This window comes from Rhinatrema bivittatum, chromosome 11 (assembly GCF_901001135.1).
Source record: "Rhinatrema bivittatum chromosome 11, aRhiBiv1.1, whole genome shotgun sequence".
In the NCBI taxonomy this organism is placed as follows: domain Eukaryota; kingdom Metazoa; phylum Chordata; class Amphibia; order Gymnophiona; family Rhinatrematidae; genus Rhinatrema; species Rhinatrema bivittatum.
Window position 1 is genome coordinate 99,068,279 of NC_042625.1, and position 26,119 is coordinate 99,094,397.

At 49.5% G+C, this 26,119-nt stretch overlaps 1 protein-coding gene across 1 annotated transcript in view; it reads left to right on the forward strand.

Moving 5' to 3' along the window:
- The window catches only part of KCNQ4 (potassium voltage-gated channel subfamily Q member 4), a 135,487-nt gene extending 118,463 nt beyond the window's left edge, over positions 1 to 17,024 (forward strand). Inside the window, 5 exon segments of the mRNA XM_029571438.1 lie at positions 4,450 to 4,670; positions 4,819 to 4,921; positions 7,663 to 7,794; positions 11,137 to 11,281; positions 12,508 to 17,024. Of these exon segments, the coding sequence (XP_029427298.1) occupies positions 4,450 to 4,670; positions 4,819 to 4,921; positions 7,663 to 7,794; positions 11,137 to 11,281; positions 12,508 to 12,726 (820 nt within the window). The 3' untranslated portion in view covers positions 12,727 to 17,024.
- Positions 17,025 to 26,119: the final 9,095 nt, after the last annotated feature.

Here is a 26,119-nt window from a genome sequence, read left to right on the forward strand (position 1 = left end):
TTTGCCTCCGGTTAGATTGCTGCATCCCACAGGGACCCCTGGTTTTACATGCACGTTAAGTATAACTCACACTGCAATTCACTGCCGATTATAGTGCTGGGGTTATCTCATTTTCACTAAAATCCTTGCTCTCGCCTCTCACTGCTTGCATTGCTATGATTTTTGTGCAATGTGTGGTTAAAATACAGCGCTGCTTTCTTGCGCTGTAACCAGCTCGGCTCTCGTCCCTACTAAACTGCTTCTCCTTCTTGGTAAGTCCCCTTTTTGTCAAACACAGAAGCAGGGATGTTGCTCCCAGGGGCAGGGACCTCCTGGATGCTTTCTCTTTACCCCGTCCTCTTGGATTTTCTCGTTGTCTCTTTCTCTCTCGCTGTTCTTTTAACCCTTTGTGAAGTCTCTTCTCTTTCTCTCCCCCCAATCCCGCTCATGTGCCAATGCTTGACGTTTCTTCTGGATGTTCTGTGAATCTACGTGTTTACAAATCTTTACCTTTCCAAAGGCAATGATATTAAAACATCTACAGTATGAGTAACAAACTAAACCTAGCACACCGATAAAACAACAACGTATCTCTGAAGAATCGACACTCAGTTACTGCCGTAGTAACTACCGGCGGATAGAGATGAAAAGGGTCCACGCAGCCTGCCCAGAGCTGCTCCCTGCAAGCCGTATTTATTCAATTAATGCTAACAATCCTCCTCTCAGACACGGAGGACCCTGGGCCATGCCCACAGCCACTCCCATCTGATAAACATTTGTCAGTGAGGTCCTGTGTATCACCCAGGCTCAGAGTCATGGTAAATCATTGGAGTTTATGCTAAACTAATTCCCCATCTCACCTTCCCAGCAGCCGGGGAGAAAGGAGCATCTCACCCCCATGCTGGCACAGCATCACAGGTTGACAAAGCCGGTCTCTCTGACATTGCAGAGTCACCAGCACCAAGACCTCCTCCCAGGTTTCTGCGAGAGATTTTTAAGATTCTCCCTTGAGTTTCCCTCCCATGTACGTGGATTGCCTTCTTTGCTTCTGAATCCCAAGGCCTGTTGCACAGGGACTCCACCTCCCCCAGTAACAACATCTCTCCTATCTAATGAATGCACGCTCCGTCTCCCCCAATAATGGCGTCTCATCTATCCAATGCATTGACCCCCCCTGTCTCTCCCAGTAATGCCATCTCTTCTATCCAATGCAATGACCCCCCCTGTCTCTCCCAGTAATGCCATCTCTTCTATCCAATGCACAGACTCCCTATGTCTCCCCATAATGCCATCTCTTCTATCCAATGCACAGATTCCCTATGTCTCCCCATAATGCCATCTCTTCTATCCAATGCACAGATTCCCTATGTCTCCCCATAATGGCATCTCTTCTATCCAATGCACAGATTCCCTATGTCTCCCCATAATGCCATCTCTTCTATCCAGTGCACAGATTCCCTATGTCTCCCCATAATGCCATCTCTTCTATCCAGTGCACAGATTCCCTATGTCTCCCCATAATGCATTCTCTTCTATCCAATGCACAGACTCCCTATGTCTCCCCATAATGCCATCTCTTCTATCCAGTGCACAGATTCCCTATGTCTCCCCATAATGCCATCTCTTCTATCCAGTGCACAGACTCCCTATGTCTCCCCATAATGCCATCTCTTCTATCCAGTGCACAGATTCCCTATGTCTCCCCATAATGCCATCTCTTCTATCCAATGCACAGATTCCCTATGTCTCCCCATAATGCATTCTCTTCTATCCAGTGCACAGATTCCCTATGTCTCCCCATAATGCCATCTCTTCTATCCAGTGCACAGATTCCCTATGTCTCCCCATAATGCCATCTCTTCTATCCAGTGCACAGATTCCCTATGTCTCCCCATAATGGCATCTCTTCTATCCAATGCACAGACTCCCTATGTCTCCCCATAATGCCATCTCTTCTATCCAGTGCACAGATTCCCTATGTCTCCCCATAATGCCATCTCTTCTATCCAGTGCACAGATTCCCTATGTCTCCCAATAATGCCATCTCTTCTATCCAATGCACAGACTCCCTATGTCTCCCCATAATGCCATCTCTTCTATCCAGTGCACAGATTCCCTATGTCTCCCCATAATGCCATCTCTTCTATCCAATGCACAGATTCCCTATGTCTCCCCATAATGCCATCTCTTCTATCCAGTGCACAGATTCCCTATGTCTCCCCATAATGCCATCTCTTCTATCCAGTGCACAGATTCCCTATGTCTCCCCATAATGCCATCTCTTCTATCCAATGCACAGATTCCCTATGTCTCCCCATAATGGCATCTCTTCTATCCAATGCACAGATTCCCTATGTCTCCCCATAATGCCATCTCTTCTATCCAGTGCACAGATTCCCTATGTCTCCCCATAATGCCATCTCTTCTATCCAATGCACAGATTCCCTATGTCTCCCCATAATGGCATCTCTTCTATCCAATGCACAGATTCCCTATGTCTCCCCATAATGCCATCTCTTCTATCCAGTGCACAGATTCCCTATGTCTCCCCAGTAATGCCATCTCTTCTATCCAGTGCACAGACTCCCTATGTCTCCCCATAATGCCATCTCTTCTATCCAATGCACAGATTCCCTATGTCTCCCCATAATGCCATCTCTTCTATCCAATGCACAGATTCCCTATGTCTCCCCATAATGGCATCTCTTCTATCAGTACACAGACTCCCTATGTCTCCCCATAATGCCATCTCTTCTATCCAATGCACAGATTCCCTATGTCTCCCCATAATGCCATCTCTTCTATCCAGTGCACAGACCCCCTTTCTCCCCCAGTAATGGCATCTCTCCTATCTGATGCACAGACTCTCTGTCTCCCCCAGTAATGGCATCTCTCCTATCTGATGCACAGACGCTCCACCTCCCCCAGTAATGGTATCTCTCCTATCTGATGCACAGACTCCCTGTCTCCCCCAGTAATGGTATCTCTCCTATCTGATGCACAGACCCCCTGTCTCTCCCAGTAATGGTATCTCTCCTATCTGATGCACAGACCCCCTGTCTCTCCCAGTAATGGTATCTCTCCTATCTGATGCACAGACCCCCCTGTCTCCCCCAGTAATGGTATCTCTCTTTCTGATGCACAGACGCTCCACCTCCCCCAGTAATGTTATCTCTCCTATTTGCTGTACAGGCGCAGCTTGTCCCCCAGTAATGGCATCTCTCCTATCTGATGCACAGATGCTCCACCTCCCCCAGTAACGTTATCGCTCCTATTTGCTGTACAGGCACAGCTTGTCCCCCAGTAATGGCATCTCTCCTATCTGATGCACAGACGCTCCACCTCCCCCAGTAATGTTATTTCTCCTATTTGCTGTACAGGCACAGCTTGTCCCCCAGTAATGGCATCTCTCCTATCTGATGCACAGACTCCCTGTCTCCCCCAGTAATGGTATCTCTCCTATCTGATGCACAGACCCCCTGTCTCCCCCAGTAATGGTATCTCTCCTATCTGATGCACAGACCCCCTGTCTCTCCCAGTAATGGTATCTCTCCTATCTGATGCACAGACCCCCTGTCTCCCCCAGTAATGGTATCTCTCCTATCTGATGCACAGATGCTCCACCTCCCCCAGTAACGTTATCGCTCCTATTTGCTGTACAGGCGCAGCTTGTCCCCCAGTAATGGCATCTCTCCTATCTGATGCACAGACCCCCTGTCTCTCCCAGTAATGGTATCTCTCCTATCTGATGCACAGACCCCCTGTCTCCCCCAGTAATGGTATCTCTCCTATCTGATGCACAGACCCCCTGTCTCTCCCAGTAATGGTATCTCTCCTATCTGATGCACAGATGCTCCACCTCCCCCAGTAACGTTATCGCTCCTATTTGCTGTACAGGCGCAGCTTGTCCCCCAGTAATGGCATCTCTCCTATCTGATGCACAGACTTCCTGTCTCCCCCAGTAATGGTATCTCTCTGATCTGATGCACAGACTCCCAGTCTCCCCCAGTAATGGTATCTCTCCTATCTGATGCACAGACCCCCTGTCTCCCCCAGTAATGGTATCTCTCCTATCTGATGCACAGACCCCCTGTCTCCCCCATTAATGGCATCTCTCCTATCTGATGCACAGACCCCCTGTCTCCCCCAGTAATGGTATCTCTCCTATCTGATGTACAGACGCTCCACCTCCCCCAGTAATGGTATCTCTCCTATCTGATGCACAGACCCCCTGTCTCCCCCATTAATGGCATCTCTCCTATCTGATGCACAGACGCTCCACCTCCCCCAGTATCGTTATCTCTCCTATTTGCTGTACAGGCGCACCTTGTCCCCCAGTAACAGTGTCTCTGCTGCTGATGCACAAATGCCCAGACTCCTTTTTTTTGATAGGAACTCTCCTGCTTAATGTATAGACACCCAATCAGTTTCCTGCAGTGACCGTGCCTTCTCTGCTTTTCCTCCTCACAGCAATAAGATGGGGCTGAAGGATCGTATTCGTATGAACAGCTCCCAGAAGCAGAGGAGTCGTGGCAAGCAGTATCTGACACCCCCCACACGTGCCTCCCCCAGCGCTCCAGAGACCATGAATGAGCTCAGCAGCCCCACCAAGGTGCAGAAGAGCTGGAGCTTCAATGATAGGACCAGGTTCCGGGCTTCACTGAGGCTGAAAACCAGGCCACCCGTGGATGGCAAGTCATGCTGCATCTTGTGTGTGCACACATGGAAAGAGACTTACATAGCTGCGTACACATCGCACAGTACACATGCGTACATCGCATCTATTACATGCGCTGTCTGGGCTGCTGCATTTCCTGCAACTCTTTTTGATTTGCTTAGTTGAAGGTCAAGGTGAGGAGAGCAATGACGAGAAGGGATTTTCCAGCAACCTGACCGTGGAGGACATTATGCCGGCAGTGAAGACCCTCATCAGAGCCATCAGGTGGGTGCCACAGCATGGGTCATGTCATGGCTGAGATGTGGCTTGGGTGGGAGTGGGTTAGGATGCAGTGCTGTGGGGTAGAGGGTCCTTGAAAGTGCCCAAGTGCTGAGCTTTCTATTCACCTTTCTGGGGAGGGCAGGAGGATGGCTGTGACTCTCAAATCCATATGTGCTGACCTTTTGTGTATAACTAAGTTCAGAAAAGGTTTGGAAGGGTTTCTGGAGGACAGGTCCAGTCAAATAGAGCTTGGTTTCTCCACCTCTTACTTCCAAGTGATTTGGTGTGGCCACTGTGGGAGACAGGATGCTGAGCTCAATGGACCACGGGGTGTTCTGGGGTGAGGCTTATGTCTAGCCAGATGAGCATTTCCTGACTGCCAAAAGTTACCCAAATAAATTCCCACTTCCCCTGCTGCTCAGAGTTTGCTTGCTATGTTACACCTGTATAGGAGCACCAGGATTCGCATGGCCAAGTAGAAAATAAACATTTATTTATGTATTTAAGGTTTTTATATACTGGCATTCATGATAAAATCACATCATGCTGGTTTACATTAAAACAGTGGTGCATAGAAAGAAAAAACAAACTGGAACTGTAGTGCGGAAGAAAGCAGTTACAAAAAACAGGGAAGCTTAAACTGGGAGAGGAAGGAAAAAGAAAAGGTTAATAGTATTTTAAATATTTACAAGGAACAGTTAAATGAGCTGGTTGTGTTATAGAACTTGAAGCTGAAGGACATTAGCTGGAGTCCGGGAAAGCTCGTTTGAAGAGCCAAGTCTTAAGTCTCTTCCTGAAGGATGGGAGGCAGGATTCCTGTCTTAGGTCTGGGGGGATGGAATTCCATAAAGGGGGACCGGCGGTAGAGCGGGCCCGATCTCTCAAGGTAATACTGTATGTCTATATTTCATTTCACAATCTCCCTTTAGAAATGTCTTAAGGGAAAAGCATCACTAGAAAGGGATGGGTGCTGGGCCCTGGCGTGCTGAGAGAGGGGGGAGACTGCAGGCACGGCAGAATCCTTTCATCTTCCTGGTTAGGTCAGGGTCCAAACAGCCTTGTATTCCTGGGGAGGGGGCATTCATTCTTTTACAGAGTCTGAATCTTGGACAAAAGGCCGAGAAGAGGCCATCAGACCTTAGTCTGAGCAGTCAGGAAGGGCTGGTGGTGCTTAAACAATTTCCTGCTGCCTAATTAAGATGGCCTGATAGCTCCATGCCCCAAGGGACAGGCTGAGCCAGGCCTGATTTTCCAAGTTACCGGAATTTACTGCCTATAAGTGGGTTGCGAATAAGGAATAAAAAGAATTCCTTAGGTGTCTGTATGCGAATGCCTGGAGTCTAAAAATGATGATGGGATAGTCAGCATGGAAGGCGCTAGTGACATTGCAGGCACCTCTGAGACCTGCTGGAAAAAGGACAGCCAGAGGTTCACGGTGATACCAAGTACAAAATATACCGAAATGACAAGCAGACCGACTTGGGGAGGGCACAGAGCCACGTAGGATAAAAGTTCTGCAGGAGACCGGACCTATACTCCCAAAAACTGGTCAAGAAAGATATTGGGGGTCCAATAAAGAGGAGTCATGGAAAATCTCAGACTTCAGGCCACTGTCCGGGACAGCCTGAGGGGCCACGTCGTGCCAACACGGAGGGCCTTCCCTGGTTCTGAAGAAGGGGATATGATAGAGGTTTAGAAATCATGGGTTATAGGGGACAGATTAATAAGGAATGATTATTTATCCTTTCAAATAGTGCTAGGGCTAGGGGACATATCATGAAACTAATAGGTAGCAGATTTAAAACAAATGTAAGAGGTTTTCAGTCAGTGCACAATTAAGCTGTGGAATTTGTTTCTGGAGAATGTGGTCAAGATCAGTAGCATGGTGGAGCTGAAAGGTTGATAGCACAGAAAGGAAGCGGAGTAAACAGCACACACATATAGGGAAAATCACAGCATTTAGTGTGCAAATATAAAATAATTGCTTGGTTGTTATATTGTTATTGTCCAGTACATTGTATGCCGCACATTTTTTGCAGGGAGCTTAAAGGTTTACATAATTATCCAGAAATAATGATTAGCCATATAAACTTGGGGTTCGCCACCTCATACTTCTGGAAATGGGTCTTCCCATTAAGATCTGCCAGGTATTTCCAAATAACCTGGACTGGCCACAGTCAGAAATAGGATGCTGGGCTTAGTAGACCATTGGTCTGACCCAGCATGACTCCTCTTTAATGTAGCTCATGCACAACCTGTCCCTTATAGCCCAGGATCCTTAGTTGTGTTGATAACAGAGAACTCTGTCACATAGCTGATGACATCACACTTTGCTCTCCATACTCTTTAAAGGCGTGGTGAGGTCATCTGTGTGGGACATTGTCTTTCAGGAAGATGGTGATGTGATGGTGGGAGCTAGCATATGATAATTCTGATTAAATCTCCCTTGGAAGAGTGTGAGGGTGGTCCAGCGGGTCAGCACCAGCCGGTCCAATTAAGTGGGCCTGCTTTTTGCAGTGCACTGAACGAGCAGCAGCAGGCTCATGCCCTGGAGGTGATTGCTGAAATGCTTTCAGCAGACGCAGGGCATCTCCAGTGGGTGGGGATTGCAGTGAGTGTCCCTGCTGCAATCCCACCCACTGAATCATCTCCTCCCTTAGCTGTCAGTAGTCCCAAGAGCACAAATAAGTGTCTCCAGCTTCTGAGCTCTGTGCTGTTGTGCGGCTTTGTCTTCTGAATGGCAGGATTCTGAGGTTCTTGGTAGCAAAGAGAAAATTTAAGGAGACTCTGCGACCCTATGATGTGAAGGATGTGATTGAGCAGTACTCGGCTGGACACCTGGACATGCTGAGCAGAATCAAGAGTCTCCAGTGCCGGTGAGTACAGGGAGCGTGTGCTGATATGAAGTCTAGACAGATACAGTGAGAAATGTAGAGGAGGATTCCCAAGCATTCTTCTGACTTTTGCCATTGCTTTGTCTACCTCTTTGGCCTCATGATCACCCCTAAACTATAAGTTTCCCTTATGTTTTTGCAATCCACATGCATGATCCAGAATTTTCTAGCATTAGATCGTAGCTTCCAGATTCCTCAGGCTTCACTAGGTCCCATCTCATGCTTTCCACACCTTGCAGTTGTCTATCTTGTTGCAGTTTTTGGTATCATCTGCAAACAGGCAAACCTTTCCCAATAGCCCTGCCACAATATTTCTTATGACAATGTTTAATGTCCCTGCAGCTCACCACTTATAACCCACCTTTCCTCATAAGAAATTGCCATGTTGGGTCAGACCAAGGTCCATCGAGCCCAGCATCCTGTCTCCACCAGTGGCAGTCCAGGTCACAAGTACCCAGCAGATCCCAGATTCCTGTTACTCATTCCCAGGGATAGAAACAGCTTAAGTGATGGACGTCTCCTGCAGGTTCTTGTCCAAACCCCGCTGTGCTGGTCACCTTGATCACATCCCCTGGCAACAGATCCCACAGCCTGACTGTGCGCGGAGTGAAAAGCACTTTCTACCGTCTGTTCTGAATCTGCTGGCTGTGAGTTTCACGGAGGTCTCCTTGTTTTAGTATTATTTGAAAGGGTATATAACCATCCTTTATTTACCATTGCACCCCACTCATGATTTTATAAACTTCTACCCTGTCCCCTCTCAGTCATCTCTGTTCCAAGCTGAAGAGCCCCCTGTGTAGCCTCTTATCACAGAGGAGATGATCCATCCCTTTTTATCATTTGTCTCCCTCCTCTGCACCTTTTCTAGTTCCGCTATTACTTTCTTGAGATGGGGCAACCAGAACTGCATCGTGTACTCAAGGTGTGGTAGCACCATGGGCGATATCATATTTTCCATTTTATTCTGCATTCCTTTTTGGATCATTTCTAACGCTCTATTTGCTTGTTTAGCTGCCACTGCACACTGAGCTAAGGATTTGAATTGTCCTCAAGGTCTCCAAGATCCTTTGCCTGAGTGGTAACTCATTAAAGAAACTATCATTGTGTACCTGCAACATAGAAATATAAAAACGTCATGGCAGAAAAAGACCATATGGCCAGTCCAGACTGCCCATCACACCAATTATTCAGCTTTACAATCTCTAGCACTCCCTCAGACATCCCCTGTATTTATCCCTTGCTTTCTTGAATTCAGATATTGGTTTTGTCTCCACCACTCTACTAGGAGGCATTTCCTTAGATTATGGAGTCTACCCCCTTTCCTGCTCAGCCTTCGTTCTGTTGGAAGAGGCTCGCCTCTTGTGCGTAGAAATCTTGGAGGTCTCTATCCCACCTTTCCTCTAGGCCAGGGCGTGCATGTTCAGATCTTTACGTCTATCTCCTTATACTTAGAACAAAGACCACTGCCCTCGGGACTGACGCCAAGCAGTTGATGTCCTTGTGAAGGTGCAGCCTCCAGGATTGGGAGCAGTTCTGGTGTTAGGTTTCTTTTCCATCCACATTAGATTTCCATGCAGTTCCTCACAGTGCACTTGTGTTTTGCTAACTTTGAATAATTTTTTCATCTGTGAATCTGAACACCTCATTTGTTTCATTCTTTTCCAAATCATTTTATGGATGTGTTAAACAGCACAGGCTCTCAGTACTTAGCCCTCTAGTACTCCCATGACATTTTTCCATTTAGAAAACTGACCATGCAGTCCTACTCTCTGTTTCCAGCCTTTTAACCAATCCACAATAGGACACCGCCTCCTATGCTATAACTTTCAAAAAAACCTAATAGATTTGAAAGGCAAAGCTTCCCTTAGCTAAATACCATGCTGCCTCTTCCCCATGAAGTCCTGTCTTTCTATGGGGGCCAGTGATTTTGTTTCTAAGAATGGCTTCCACCATTTTACTGATATCTGGCTCCCCGCTCTGTAGTTTCCTGGAACACCCACGGCTGTTTTAAATGATAAGATCCAGATTACTGGTATTAGGTTTGAAGGTGGAGTTCTGTTTGGACTCTGGAGTGATGCCATCTGGTACTGAAGATTTGTTACTCTTTGGTTTGTCAGTTTGATCTGTTATATCCTCCATTATCACAGTAATTTGTTTCAGTTTTTCAGAATCATCAGCATCAAAGAAAGCTTGCAGTGTAAAGATGGAGGCAAAGAATTCATTCAGATTTTCTGCCACTTCCTTCACCTCCCTTGGTCATCCAGCAGCCCAACTTATTCTCTCACAGGCTTTTGCTTTTAATAAATATTTTTTAGATATCGTGCCACTCCTCCTCTCTTCCTTCCTGAATATAACTCTATCCCGGTCCTGGATTTCTGTGTCCCAGGTCTCTGTGACAGCTTCTTCCATGACTGCCAGTGCCTCTAGACCTGGGGCTTTATTTCCTATACTATGAGGGCATTAGTATATGGCCAGCTGTTCCCTTTTTCCCCATTTCTATACAAGTGTTTATTTACCTGAGGGATTTTGTTTCGCCCATCCAGAACGATCTCAGTTTAAAGCCCTTCTCAGTAAGTTTGTCATTCTGTTCTGGATCTGTGAATTCCAGAAAGAGGCTCACGTTGCTATAACACAGATATTAAGAAGGGAATTGGTAGTAAGTTTGAGGGATTAGGATCATTTCCAGCATACTCTGGCTTACAAGTGATGTTCAGTCCTATTGAGGTGCACACGCAAAACAAATCCGTTTGCAGACACAGCCTTCGACAGAAACGTGTACCCACATACTGAGCACCTGCAGCAAGAGCTTACTGCCAGAGAAAAACACCCCACATGTATATACACACAAAATCTACTATCACAACAAAGGAGAAATACACTACGGATGTGCATTCAATACATTTCTTTCGGTGGGTACACATCTACCATGGGAAATGGACAGTAAGCATGTATTTTAATAATGAGATACACGCATACTATCCATTTTCCTGTGTGTACTAGAAAGTCAGCAAGCTACGTGTGTAACACTGAAGTGGCTGAAATGAATGCACATCCCTAAAATAGCAACCCACATAACCACTGCTATTAATTGCATCAGTAGCATGGGATCTTCTTAGTGTTTGGGTACTTGCCAGGTTCTTATGGCCTGGATTGGCCCCTGTTGGAAACAGGATGCTGGGCTTGATGGACCCTTGGTCTGACCCACTGTGGCATCTTCTTCTGTTCTTATTGGGAATCTGTGAGCACACCAAGAGGAAAATGCAGCCCCAGACACTGAGCTGGTGCTCCTGCCGTGGAGGATTGATCCTGACTTGTCTTTTCCAGCGTGGATCAGATCATCGGCAGGGGCCCTATTCCCATTGAGAAGAAGTCGCGGGAGAAGGGGGAGAAGGGGTTCCCTCCTCCCACAGACCTGGAGCCTGCAGATGAGCTGAGTATGATGGGTCGAGTGGTGAAGGTGGAGAAACAGGTAAGAATAGTGTGAGAGTCCTGGGTGGGATGATGGCCGGGTGTCGGGGGGCATGTTCATGGGATGGCATTGTTTTTCCAAAGTCCTCCTGCTCTTCATATTCTTAGGGGAATCTGCCTGCATCAACAGCCCATGAGATGCTAAACACTGCTCTGTTACATTGAGCTTATGGAGGGCAACTTTTGTAGCTTTTTATTCCATTATAAATGTGAGCGCAGGCCGGATCTTTCAGGCGTGGGGGGAGCTCCTGTAACCTGGAAGAAAATCTGTATGTGCCCGTTCTTTCCAGATCTCTCTTAGTAAGCAGTTTCTGCACAGATCCCAAAGGCTTTGCAGCTGAAGCACAGCACAAGAGTGGAAAATTCCTGCGCTTGAAAAGCAATCGAATTAATTTCCTTCTGCCAGAGCCCGGACTGCTGATCAGGCTCCCAATGGTGGAGTGGGTGACTGTACCACTTGATAAAATCACCAAAACAGAGACTTTTCGGGGTTAGGTCTATGAAAATCTTTTGTAGTAGCTGCATACATTTTTCTTTTTGAAAGAAATGGCATGGGGGCCCGCCCGGGTACTGAGCCTTTTTCCCGTAGACACAGAGAGGGTGAATTTCAGACATAGGATAAAATCTCTGGCTGCTTTTCACCCGCAAATTTCAGCCCGAGTTTTGAAAGTTTGGGTGAGGAAACAATGGGAGCAGCTGTGACTTTCCAACAAGAGAAAAGGGCGTGTGCAAAGCATGGCCCCGCCCTCGAACACCTCAATGCAATCACTTTATATTCAGAAGCCCCCCTCCCACCCTGAGGGCGTGTGCAAAGCATGGCCCCGCCCTCGAACACCTCAATGCAATCACTTTATATTCAGAAGCCCCCCTCCCACCCTGAGGGCGTGTGCAAAGCATGGCCCCGCCCTCAAACACCTCAATGCAATCACTTTATATTCAGAAGCCCCCCTCCCACCCTGAGAAGTTTTAAAAGGCCGGTTCTGTGCTTGCAAACCTATCTGAAAATTACCCCTATAATGGAAAAAAGCCTTTAGTACATCCGACCCATAAAAAGCTGCAGCTGTGGAGGGCAAACACCTTCCTCTTCCACTTAACAAGAAGCGACCCTGATCTCACGGAGGCTTGGGAGCTACCACGTGCTGGTCACAGCGGGTGGGTCAGGGTGCAGTGCGTGGGCACAGGGTTCACAGACAAGGTCCTCACATGGCTTCTCTTTTCTTCCTCTAGGTACAGTCCATAGAGCAGAAGCTGGACTTGTTGTTGGGCTTCTACTCCCAGTGCCTGAGGAAGAGGTCACTCAGCTCTTTCACTCTGGCCACCCTGCAGATGCCTCTCATTGACCAGGACATTACTTCTGACTATCACAGTCCTATTGACCAGGTTGACATCTCCATGTCTGCCCAGACCTTAAATATCTCACGATCGGCCAGTGCCAATATGGACTGAGCCCTCCAATACCACTGACCATTCAAACTCTTTGAGTGACTCAAAGTCAAAAGTACTCTGAGGATTGCAGTCAGCAAGCAGCATCTTCAGAGGACTTTCCTGCTCTGTGCTTGGAGCCTTTTTCCTTCATGCAAACCTCAGTCATGGGCCAGCTGTTTCTGTCTTGGCTACGTTAGCCGTCAGTCATGGACTAAAGACAGCAGCCCAGCTCCTCACCAGGCTCTGTACACCCAGGACAGAAGGAAGGCTCTTGGGTCTCTGGGCATGCTGGGGTTATAGCACTTGCGAGAGGAGGAGGAAGGACTTGGAGAAGAGCTGCTTTCTGTATCACCCTTAAGACAAGCAGAGAGCAAGGCTGAGGACAGTGAGATCCAGCACTGGAACGCACACCCAGGAATGCTCCTGTCCCACCATCTCCACAGCATCAGAAAGTGCCTGCTACAGGTGTCAAGAAATTCTGCACACCTAACATCTCCTCGACGTCATGCAGAGCGGGGAATTCTTCTGCATGGACAAGGACCAGGAAAACGTTTCAGAGAAGCACGAAGTATCTTCTGCTCTTCATCTGTCTGTCTTCTGTCTGTCCTACTGCAGACGTCAGTCTGTCCTGGAGTGATGTTTGTTTTGGAAGGAATCCTAGAGCCTGCAGTGGGTACAGTCTCACAGGGCCGGTGAGCCAGAGCACTAGTTATCTACGCCAGCCTCATACCAGAGCTATGCAAAGTCCTGAAATTCACCCCGTGTGCGGATCTAGGGGCATCACCAATTGGGTGGCCATTTTTCACAAGTTGGGGAGACACTGACAAAGAAGATGAGACAGCCCTGCTGAAATGGCCGTTTTGCAGGACAGACTGAAATACGTTGATTTGTTTTGTTCCTATGTGACCTCTTTCTCCCTATTTCAGACACTTGGCTGCTATAGCATCTGCTTGTTGTGTGTGGGGGTTATGCATCTTCCATGTTGTAGACCTCAGAAAGGGAGATCTTCCTGTGTAGCATCCTATACCTTGACTGTTATAAAACCAGAAGCACAAGTGAGGTCAGTTTCTTCTTATATTTTGGTGCCTATGATAAAAACCCTTGGATGCATCCAGGCTCCTTTTGAATGAGTAATGTTGTCTCTAAAAGGCACAGAATATGCAAACATGTTAGTTAATTTCTTATCAGGATTATAATTGTGTGGGGTTTTGTACATTGCAGGGCTGCTTAACCTTGTGTGAAAAAGCCTGATTCTGGTGGGGCTGGCACAGATTGGCTTCCGTCATCCATCACTGTTTCCAATCCAGCTCTGGAAAGTTCCACTGGGAGACATTTTTGTTGATGGGAAGTGAAATTGCACTCGCAGCCTCTCACTGCTCACGATGCCTTTCCACAGCTGGAATTCATTGGTCCACAGGATCTTACTGCGTCACTCACTCTCCCTTATCTTTGTCTGCAGGCCCCACACTGGACAAATCCCCTCATCCCCACCCTAAGCAGCCTCCGATCCCCTTCTGGTATCCCACAGACTGTGACTCAGCCAGCCCTGGCACATGGCTATTTCTCCTGCCAAACTGCTTAGCTGTTGAAAAGCCCTTTACATTCATTCACCATCTACAGAGGAGACAGACCCAGCTTTCTTGTAACTTAGCAACGTCCATAGTGTGTTTTGCATCTGTGTCCCCAGTACAAGCTGATGCTTCCCATGCAGGCAATAGGGGACACAGGGAGATGCTAAAACCCAGGCATGACAGTAAAAGGGGGGTGGGGCCTGTGTGGGGTCTTGTCAATGCTGGGTCATTTGTTTTACCACTGTCTCTCAGTAGAGCAGGCTGGACTACATGTACCAGAATGCATTGTGAGAGAGGCTAGACCTAAATACACAGAGCTGTCTGCTGGTGTGGCTCTGGGAGGCCAGCTCTGCTACAGTACCTGCAATCCAGGTGTTTCGGGAGCCTCATCCCTTACTGTCTGCATTTCCTGGACAGCTGGGTCAATAGCAGTGCAGGGCCCTTAAAATAAACTGAAAAGAAATTCAACACCCAGTGCCCTTTGACCCCAAACTCTGACCCTCTCCATTCATCCCCAGCGCAGAGTCTGAAAATGCTCTGACCAACTACAGCCCTCTGCTCACCTCCATGTGTTTTGTTCCCTTCCACAGATCCTGACAGAAAACGTTTATAACACCAGCACTGGGTGAACAGATCTGTGGATGTTCTTGCATTCAGTTGCCCCACCCAGGCTAGTGGGCTGTGCTATCTTCCAATGGGTATGAGGTGGTCCCTATCCTGGCAGCGTGTGATGCTCTTACACTGGGGTGTGTGGTGTTCCCCATCCTGGCAGCGTGTGATGCTCTTACACTGGGGTGTGAGGTGGTCCCTGTCCTGGCAGCGTGTGATGCTCTTACACTGGGGTGTGAGGTGGTCCCTATCCTGGCAGCGTGTGATGCTCTTACACTGGGGTGTGAGGTGGTCCCTGTCCTGGCAGCGTGTGATGCTCTTACACTGGGGTGTGAGGTGGTCCCTGTCCTGGCAGCGTGTGATGCTCTTACACTGGGGTATGAGGTGGTCCCTATCCTGGCAGCATGTGATGCTCTTACACTGGGGTGTGAGGTGGTCCCTGTCCTGGCAGCGTGTGATGCTCTTACACTGGGGTGTGAGGTGCTCCCCTTCCTGGCAGCGTGTGATGCTCTTACACTGGGGTGTGTGGTGTTCCCCATCCTGGCAGCGTGTGATGCTCTTACACTGGGGTGTGTGGTGTTCCCTATCCTGGCAGCGTGTGATGCTCTTACACTGGGGTGTGAGGTGGTCCCTGTCCTGGCAGCATGTGATGCTCTTACACTGGGGAGTGAGGTGGTCCCTATCCTGGCAGCGTGCGATGCTCTTACACTGGGGTGTGTGGTGCTCCCCTTCCTGGCAGCGTGTGATGCTCTTACACTGGGGTGTGTGGTGTTCCCCATCCTGGCAGCGTGTAATGCTCTTACACTGGGGTGTGTGGTGTTCCCTATCCTGGCAGCGTGTGATGCTCTTACACTGGGGTGTGAGGTGGTCCCTATCCTGGCAGCGTGTGATGCTCTTACACTGGGGTATGAGATGGTCCCTATCCTGGCAGCGTGCGATGCTCTTACACTGGGGTGTGTGGTGTTCCCCTTCCTGGCAGCGTGTGATGCTCTTACACTGGGGTGTGTGGTGTTCCCTATCCTGGCAGCGTGTGATGCTCTTACACTGGGGTGTGAGGTGGTCCCTGTCCTGGCAGCGTGTGATGCTCTTACACTGGGGTATGAGGTGGTCCCTGTCCTGGCAGCGTGCGATGCTCTTACACTGGGGTGTGTGGTGTTCCCCTTCCTGGCAGCGTGTGATGCTCTTACACTGGGGTGTGTGGTGTTCCCTAACCTGGCAGCGTGTGATGCTCTTACACTGGGGAATGAGGTGGTTCCTATCCTGGCAGCGTGTGATGCTCTTACACTGGGGAATGAGGTGGTTCCTATCCTGGCAGCGTGTGATGCTCTTACACTGGGGTGTGTGGTGTTCCCTATCCTGGCAGTGTGTGATGCTTTTACACTGGGGAGTGAGGTGGTCCCTATCCTGGCAGTGTGTGATGCTCTTACACTGGGGTGTGAGGTGGTCCCTATCCTGGCAGCGTGTGATGCTCTTACACTGGGGTATGAGGTGGGCCCTATCCTGGCAGCGTGCGATGCTCTTACACTGGGGTGTGAGGTGGTCCCTGTCCTGGCAGCGTGTGATGCTCTTACACGGGGTGTGAGGTGGTCCCTATCCTGGCAGCGTGTGATGCTCTTACACTGGGGTGTGAGGTGGTCCCTATCCTGGCAGCGTGTGATGCTCTTACACTGGGGTATGAGGTGGTCCCTGTCCTGGCAGCGTGCGATGCTCTTACACTGGGGTGTGTGGTGTTCCCTATCCTGGCAGCGTGTGATGCTCTTACACTGGGGTACGAGGTGGTCCCTGTCCTGGCAGCGTGCGATGCTCTTACACTGGGGTATGAGGTGGTCCCTATCCTGGCAGCGTGCGATGCTCTTACACTGGGGTGTGAGGTGTTCCCCATCCTGGCAGCGTGCGATGCTCTTACACTGGGGTGTGTGGTGTTCCCCATCCTGGCAGCGTGCGATGCTCTTACACTGGGGTGTGAGGTGGTCCCTATCCTGGCAGCGTGCGATGCTCTTACACTGGGGTGTGTGGTGTTCCCCTTCCTGGCAGCGTGTGATGCTCTTACACTGGGGTGTGAGGTGGTCCCCGTCCTGGCAGCGTGTGATGCTCTTACACTGGGGTGTGAGGTGGTCCCTGTCCTGGCAGCTTGTGATGCTCTTACACTGGGGTGTGAGGTGGTCCCTATCCTGGCAGCATGTGATGCTCTTACACTGGGGTGTGAGGTGGTCCCTGTCCTGGCAGCGTGTGATGCTCTTACACTGGGGTGTGAGGTGGTCCCTATCCTGGCAGCGTGTGATGCTCTTACACTGTGGTGTGTGGTGTTCCCCATCCTGGCAGCGTGCGATGCTCTTACACTGGGGTGTGAGGTGGTCCCTGTCCTGGCAGCGTGCGATGCTCTTACACTGGGGTGTGAGGTGGTCCCTGTCCTGGCAGCGTGCGATGCTCTTACACTGCCCTCCGTCATGGCGTGTGGCTCTCTCACACACTGAGGAAGAAGCTCAGAACAGAGCAGTTTCTTATAAATAAATATTCACACTTCCTTCATCTCACTAAGGACCAGCATGCTGCCTCCTAGATCCCCCTCTCCCCCCTCCTCACATCATACGATGGAGCAGGGGTGTCTGTCCATTTCATGCCTGGGCATTGCATGCCAACCTGCAGCCTGCCCGCCTGCTCACTGAATGCTTTGCATGTTCGTGCATGAGGGTCTCGCCCTCCGTCACACTGACCTAGCCGAGTCTTCCAGGCCTAGAGCTGCCATGTTTTTATGTATCTCAGTGGGGGAGGGATGAATGCTTTGACCAAACCATAAAAGAGAAGAAAACAATGTAGCAAAGATTGCTAAACTTGTTTCAGGAATGAGTACCTCACTTTATTAACTTATTAACTTATGGCTTTCATTAAAGTTTTAAGTACAAAGTTGCTTGTGTGTCTTCTTTTGCCATCTTCCCTCTGCCTTGTAAAGAGGAGTCCTCCACCACGTCCCTGCCACCTGTGCCCTGGCTCTCTCGGGATACCAGGCAGGAGGCTGGGCTCTTCTTTACAGAAGGACACCCTGAGCTGACCCCCACCCTAACTTCCTGTGCTCAGCTGGGCGCTCCTCCCTGCAAATCCCATTGCATTCAAGGCATTGGCTATCGTGCCCCCCTGCAGAGGAGCAGTAAAGTGGGGGCCCATGCACTGCAAACCTGATTCTTGTACAAAAACATGGCCTATGCGCATAGGGGTAGATTTTCAGAGCCCTGCTCGCCTAAATCCGCCCAAAACCGGGCGGATTTAGGCGAGCAGGGCCCTGCGCGCCGGGAAGCCTATTTTACATAGGTCTCCCGGCGCGCGCAGAGCCCCGGGACTCGCGTAAGTCCCGGGGTTCTCGGAGGGGGGCGTGTCGGGGGGCGGGCCCGGTCGTCGCGGCGTTCCGGGGGCGTGTCGGCAGCGTTTTGGGGGCGGGTACGGGGCGTGGCTACGGCCCGGGGGCGTGGCCGCGCCCTCCGTACCCGCCCCCAGGTCGCGGCCCGGCGCGCAGCAGGCCCGCTGGCGCGCGGGGATTTACGTCTCCCTCCGGGAGGCGTAAATCCCCCGACAAAGGTAAGGGGGGGGTGTAGACAGGGCCGGGTGGGTGGGTTAGGTAGGGGAAGGGAGGGGAAGGTGAGGGGAGGGCAAAGGAAAGTTCCCTCCAAGGCCGCTCCGATTTCGGAGCGGCCTTGGAGGGAACGGGGGGAGGCAGCGCGGCTCGGCGCGCGCAGGCTATACAAAATCGATAGCCTTGCGCGCGCCGATCCAGGATTTTAGTAGATACGCGCGGCTCCGCGCGTATCTACTAAAATCCAGCGTACTTTTGCTTGAGTCTGATGCGCAAGCAAAAGTAGGCTGATCGCGCTTCTTTTAAAATCTACCCCATAATGTTTTGTGCGGGCAGGCTCTTTGAACTCCGGACGCATTCGCATACATTTTCTTACTGCACGCGGAGTTAAGGCAGCCCAGGCCTGCGCCGAGGTTCTCATTGCCACGGGGCTGTCACGCCGTCCGTTTCTATCCTCTGACCACTGGGGGGCAGCAGAGACTGAGCCTGCCGGGATGTACGGCAGTGAGTGCTCGTGCAGGCTGCCCAGCAGGTGGGTTTTGCCTGTTTGCTTTTTTATCCCTTACCCTGTTGTCCGAGAATGCACAGGGGCTGTAAACCATTGTAAACAGCACCGAGGCAGGACGGGAGAGCCCACTGTACCTGGGCTCTCCCGTCCCCATGCTAACTTACTCTCCAATCAAACTGCATAGAAAGAGTGCTTAGCATAAAGGGGGTTTGTTTTTTTAGAAGAGAAGAATGTAATCATTTCTTAAGCAGAGGTTGCATCGCTTGACTCCTCACAGCAGGAAGGTGCCAGAGCCCGGGTCTCTGGGATTTAATACCCTAAAACATTGCTGGGTCTTTTTCTGCCATCATTCACTATGTACTGTGTCACCTTCCTCACCCTCGCCTCAAGTAATCAAGTGAAAAATAATCTAGATTCAATGTAAAAAGGGCAGAATTATGCCTGAGACAGAGCCCTCCTCACCACAGTCCAGCTGCACTCATGGACTGGGAGCCAGGCTCCTTACCAAGGCCAACCAAAGAGGCTGAGCCACTTCTGGTTTTGCCCTGTGCATGCAGGGAGATGTAGTTCCTACTTTTTTGTAGGAAGATCCGAACGACCATTCTGTACAGTAGGGATGTACACACAAAACTTTTTCATTTTCTTTTCTTCATTCCTTTCAGCCACTCCTTTCGCCACAATTTTCAATTCAGTTTGTTCATTTGTTTCAGCTTTATTTTTTCGTACGTGTTTTGGTTTATTTCAGTAGTTTATGCTTGTAAAAGCCATTTTTTATCCATAAATTGGAATTTTATGCACATAAGTTTTATTGCTGTGCAAAAAATCAGATTTTATGTGTGTAAAAAAATGTACGCACATGAACTACCAAAACAAGTGAAACTGAATGCACCAGGGAAAACAGGATTGTAGCAACCTGTCTGAGGGTTGCCACCTGTCTGAGGGTTGCCAGGTCAACCCAATCAAACAAATGAAAACTTATCTCAATTAAAGATGGAAAAAGATCTTAGCGCCTCCTTGCTAACGCGACCCTGCAGTTACCGGTGGTCTGCCGGTTATGAACACTGCTGCCGATAAACTCAGCATTGGTTTCATAACTGCAGTCAGCCGGTTTTGAAAACCGACGCCGAGCATCAGCTTCAGTCTTCAAAGCGGCCGGCAGAGGGTTTTTTTTAACTTTAAAAAAAGTACAGAAAAGCTGTTTTTTCTGCTTTTCTGTACTTTTTTTCAGTGTGCTCAGCCATTAACGCCTACTCCAGGCAGGCATTAATATCTGAGCAATAAATGTGCATCTGAGACGCACATTTATTTTTTTGCATTTGGAGTGAATGAGTAATAGCCTCATTCACATGCATTTGCATGCGATGAGCACTAACTCATTCACTCCACATCGGACCCGGTTAAATAGGCGCTAATCCCCCTATTGCATTAGGAGGTGGATTAGTGCCTATTTAACCCGCAACTGACAACAGGTTAAACAGTGCTCTTGGCTGAGTACACATGTTTAAAATCATGAGAGGTCTAGAACGGGTAGATGTGAATCGGTTATTTACTCTTTCGGATAATAGAAAGACTAGGGGACACTCCATGAAGTTAGCATGGGACACATTTAAAACTAATTGGAGAAAGTTCTTTTTACTCAACGCACAATTAAACTCTGGAATTTGTTGCCAGAGGATGTGGTTCGTGCAGTTAGTATAGCTGTGTTTAAAAAAGGATTGGATAAGTTCTTGGAGGAGAAGTCCATTACCTGCTATTAAGTTCACTTAGAGAATAGCCACTGCCATTAGCAATGGTTACATGGAATAGACTTGGTTTTTGGGTACTTGCCAAGTTCTTATGGCCTGGATTGGCCACTGTTGGAAACAGGATGCTGGGCTTGATGGACCCTTGGTCTGACCCAGTATGGCATTTTCTTATGTTCTTATTGCATCGGCCCCAATGGAAGTAATTGCCACTCCATGCAGGTTACCCCATGTTTCTGTTAAGGGCAGTAACTACTGCCCCATGCAGGTTACCCCCATGCATTTTGTTAAGGGTAGTAACTGCTACTCCATGCAGGATACCACTGATTCTAACACCAGACAGCAGTCAATCCCCTGGGTCAGACCAAGGGTCCATCATGCCCAGCATCCTGTTTCCAGCAGTGGCCAGTCCAGGCTGGGGACCCCGATGATTCTGACAGCAGACTGTCCCCTGGGGACCCCAAGATCTCAGACCACAGCAGCTCCCTGGGACCCCAAGGATTCTGAGAGTAATCAACAGCCCCCAAGGATCCCTGAGGATCTCTGATGGCAGGCAGAATGCCCTGATGAATCCTGATAGCTGATGGGGGTCAGCAGTAGCACAGGAAGTTCTCACTCATACATAGAACTTATAGACATTTGATATTAAAGCTTTTACCAGAATACCATAAATTTAAAGTAGGAAGGAGCAGAAGGTAAGACTATTAATTCCCACCTTTCGCTTGTCCAAAAAACATCCAAAGAGCCAAAAAGTCCCTCCCAAGTTCCATGAGAACAGGCCTCTCAGTGGTGCTAAATTCATCTCGCCAGAAAGCAAGGAAGCTTCTGAAAGCTATTGGCTTAGTCTGCCCTGGGACTGACGAGTGCATGGATGCCGACTGCCTCTGCTCCTGTGGTAAAGTATAGAGCTGGGAATCCTGCAAAGCCACTTTCATTACGCATTGTGTGACCTTCAGAAGGTCACCCTTAGGTAAGCAGGAACAGGCTGCCAATTCCCTTGCGCAAGGCTGTGTTGACAGCACTCATTAAATAATACATATCACGCTTATTTAGCATTTAAATGTTGCTATCAAACATTTCCATCCTTGTGCTTAGTTTTTCCTCCAGGTTTCAGTCTTATTTACAAGCTCATACCTGTAGACCGGTGCCCTTCACCTTTGCCCTCCACCCCCTCTGTTTGTATGTTCTCACTGATCCTTCTTTGCAGGTTTTGCATTGTTTAAAGGTACCACGTATCCAGGACCGGCCTGGGCAGGTCGCTGACAGCAGGGGCATACGAGGGCACAGGAGGTAAACTGAAGGGGTCTTTCACATTTATCCCCAAATTCTTGCAGCTGGCTCCAGATGTTCCAAGCAGACGACTGCTGCGCTGCGTGCTATGACATCACCACTGCCTGCTTGGTCCTGAGGCGCTTCCTAGGGACAGGGGAGAATCTGCCTGTCTCCATCATTCTGGCAAAAGCTCCAGCGCTTATGACCCCCACCTTCTGTTCTGCTGGATGGAGAGCACAGCTCTGCAGTCTCAGGAGGGCATCCCCTCAGGACTGGACCTCTATGCACATCACTTTTCTTCCATAAGATACGGGGAGTGTTGTCAAGAAGGATGTGTGCGCTCAGATTCACTTCAGTGCAGTTTGATTAGGTCTGCAGGGGGACCTTGATGGAAATGACCCCTGCTTTTAACCAGGTGCTCACAGAACTGGCCCCCACACACAGATAACAGCTAAACAAGAAACCCTGCTCTTAAATTTGTCTTTAATTCAGACTTTGAGCCAGGAGTTCCTGGCTGCCGGGTGCTCGTAATGCGTCATGATTTGCTGACTTAGCCTTCAGCCCAGAAGGTTTCCTCTTGGCAGGGGCTGGCACTCTTGGACTCTGTGCCATGAGAACGGGTCGTAGTGGACCTTTGAGTCAAGCTCCTGACCCTGGTAACAAAGCTGCCACGTGGCCGGGCACCAGAAAGATTATAGGCCAGTCCTGCTTATTGAATTTCCATCCCAATACATTGTAGGATAACCCCACCCCTTTTAGGAGCCTGCTGAGCACTTTCCACTCACTGCATGCAACTAGTGAGCTCGGGCTAAGCTGCAAGATCAAGGACATCGAACTCAGCCACAAACCCCCTTCCCCTCAAAAGAGTCCACATTAACCGGGTAATTTTCAAAGAAAAATGTAAATGTAAGACGGTCCCATAACAATTTTCAAAAGCCATTTACTCATGTAAAGAAAATTGAATGTGGGTAGAAGGTGTGGACAGTTCGGTAGCCTTCGAACATTGCTGCAGTCTGTGCTACCCAACTGTCCATAGCTTTCACCCACATTAAGTGCCCTTTCAATGGCTTTTGAAACTTGCGAAAATAGTAGGTTAGATTTACAATTTGGGGTGAAAATTACTCTGTAAATGTTGTGATCCAATGCCAAAAGTGAAGCTCCTGAATAAATGTAGAAAATAGTTCAGAAACAGAGGGATCGGCTTCTTAAACGAGCTGAGGAGAGTGGCAGAGGAAGGAGACCCGCTCCCTACTCGCCAGAAAGCCCAAACAGCAAACTAGAAAATCCTCTTCTTCCACTCAAAACCAATGTCAGGCACCTTCCCCCGTCTCTGACCCACCCTCAGCTCCCCCCTAAGGTTTCTCTATGGGAGGGAGGACCATCCTACCGTACCCTCGTCAGAAATTCAGGGCTGGCAACGGTGCCCTGCAGAGGCTCAGGAAGGGTCCGGGTCCCTCTCCTTGTGACGAAAGGGAGACTGCAGGAGGAGAGCCCAGGAAAAGCTCTGACTGCCCCTTCTCCTCTCCTTCTGTCCCCTGCCCCCTCCCCTCCCTTCATGCTTCACCTTCTGTCTCTCTCCTTCACTCTTTCTCTTTACCTCCCATTGCCTGCCTCTCCCACCTCTTTGCAATTTGCATGACTTACCAAAGTATTGCGTGAAATGTGTGGGGAGACCCCCAAATTAGTGTCCCTTTCGATTCTAATAGCACAGGATACTGTGGGTGGGGGGAGACTCAGGTGTTGGAAAACTGTTTCCAAGTTGCAGTTGTAGTACTGAAGAGTGGCCACAGGAGGGCGCTGGGCAGGAGGCCGGATTTCTGGGTCATGGTTAGTGCCAGGTGCCAAGGCGTCTGGGTGCTAGGGTTTTGGCTGATGTTGTCTCCCCAGAAGTTTATGGAAGGTTTTGATTGGTTGGGAAAAGTACTTGAAAGGTTCAAATTCTGAGGCAAATAGGCAGGAGTGGCCCTTTCTAGGTTGGAGCGTGAGGAGAGAGGGACCTCCAGGAAGCAGGAAACCTGCAGGGACCCGGGGACCCTACCAGAAGGAAGCGGGGCCTGACAGGGCTATTCCCCTCAAGGCAAAAGGTCTGACTCTGAGCAGTGGATAAGAGGTAATGCCCTTCCATTAGGGGACAGCCATGGAGGAGATGATGAAGGGACGCCCTGAGATGTGGGGAATCCCAGCAAAAGTGAAAGTACAGAGGAAACAGGGAAGGAGACTGAGTGACAACCTGGAGGTAAAGTAAGGCAGCATGTGAGTGTGACTCAGATTCAGGTCTCTGAGTGACAGAGGAGACTTAGCCTGGAGGAAGAGTAAGGCAGCATGTGAGTGTGACTCAGATTCAGGTCTCTGAGTGACAGAGGAGACTTAGCCTGAAGGAAGAGTAAGGCAGCATGTGAGTGTGACTCAGATTCAGGTCTCTGAGTGACAGAGGAGACTTGGCCTGAAGGTAAAGTAAGGCAGCATGTGAGTGTGACTCAGATACATGTCCCTGAGTGATGGAGAAGACTTAGCCTGGAGGAAAAGGGCAGCATGTGAGTGTGACTCAGAGATGCAGGTCCCTGTGTGATGGAGGAGACTTAGCCTGGTGGTAAAGTAAGGCAGCATGTGAGTGTGACTCAGATTCAGGTCCTGAGTGACAGAGGAGACTTAGCCTGGAGTTAAAGTAAGGCAGCATGTGAGTGTGACTCAGATTCAGGTCCCTGAGTGATGGAGGAGACTTAGCCTGGAGGTAAAGGGCAGCATGTGAGTGTGACTCAGATTCAGGTCCTCGGTGACAGAGGAGACATAGCCTGGAGGTAAAGTAAGGCAGCATGTGAGTGTGACTCAGATTCAGGTCCCTGAGTGATGGAGGAGACTTAGCCTGGAGGTAAAGGGCAGCATGTGAGTGTGACTCAGATTCAGGTCCTGAGTGACAGAGGAGACTTAGCCTGGAGGTAAAGTAAGGCAGCATGTGAGTGTGACTCAGATTCAGGTCCTGAGTGACAGAGGAGACTTAGCCTGGAGGTAAAGTAAGGCAGCATGTGAGTGTGACTCAGATTCAGGTCCCTGAGTGATGGAGGAGTCTTAGCCTGGAGGTAAAGGGCAGCATGTGAGTGTGACTCAGATTCAGGTCCTCGGTGACAGAGGAGACATAGCCTGGAGGTAAAGTAAGGCAGCATGTGAGTGTGACTCAGATTCAGGTCCCTGAGTGATGGAGGAGACTTAGCCTGGAGGTAAAGGGCAGCATGTGAGTGTGACTCAGATTCAGGTCCTCGGTGACAGAGGAGACATAGCCTGGAGGTAAAGTAAGGCAGCATGTGAGTGTGACTCAGATTCAGGTCCTGAGTGACAGAGGAGACTTAGCCTGGAGGTAAAGTAAGGCAGCATGTGAGTGTGACTCAGATTCAGGTCCCTGAGTGATGGAGGAGTCTTAGCCTGGAGGTAAAGGGCAGCATGTGAGTGTGACTCAGATTCAGGTCCTCGGTGACAGAGGAGACATAGCCTGGAGGTAAAGTAAGGCAGCATGTGAGTGTGACTCAGATTCAGGTCCCTGAGTGATGGAGGAGACTTAGCCTGGAGGTAAAGAGCAGCATGTGAGTGTGACTCAGATTCAGGTCCTCGGTGACAGAGGAGACATAGCCTGGAGGTAAAGTAAGGCAGCATGTGAGTGTGACTCAGATTCAGGTCCTGAGTGACAGAGGAGACTTAGCCTGGAGGTAAAGTAAGGCAGCATGTGAGTGTGACTCAGATTCAGGTCCTGAGTGATGGAGGAGACTTAGCCTGGAGGTAAAGAGCAGCATGTGAGTGTGACTCAGATTCAGGTCCTCGGTGACAGAGGAGACATAGCCTGGAGGTAAAGGGCAGCATGTGAGTGTGACTCAGATTCAGGTCCTCGGTGACAGAGGAGACATAGCCTGGAGGTAAAGGGCAGTGAGTGAGTGTGACTCAGATTCAGGTCCTCGGTGACAGAGGAGACATAGCCTGGAGGTAAAGGGCAGTGAGTGAGTGTGACTCAGATTCAGGTCCTCGGTGACAGAGGAGACATAGCCTGGAGGTAAAGGGCAGTGAGTGAGTGTGACTCAGATTCAGGTCCTCGGTGACAGAGGAGACTTAGCCTGGAGGTAAAGGGCAGTGAGTGAGTGTGACTCAGATTCAGGTCCTCGGT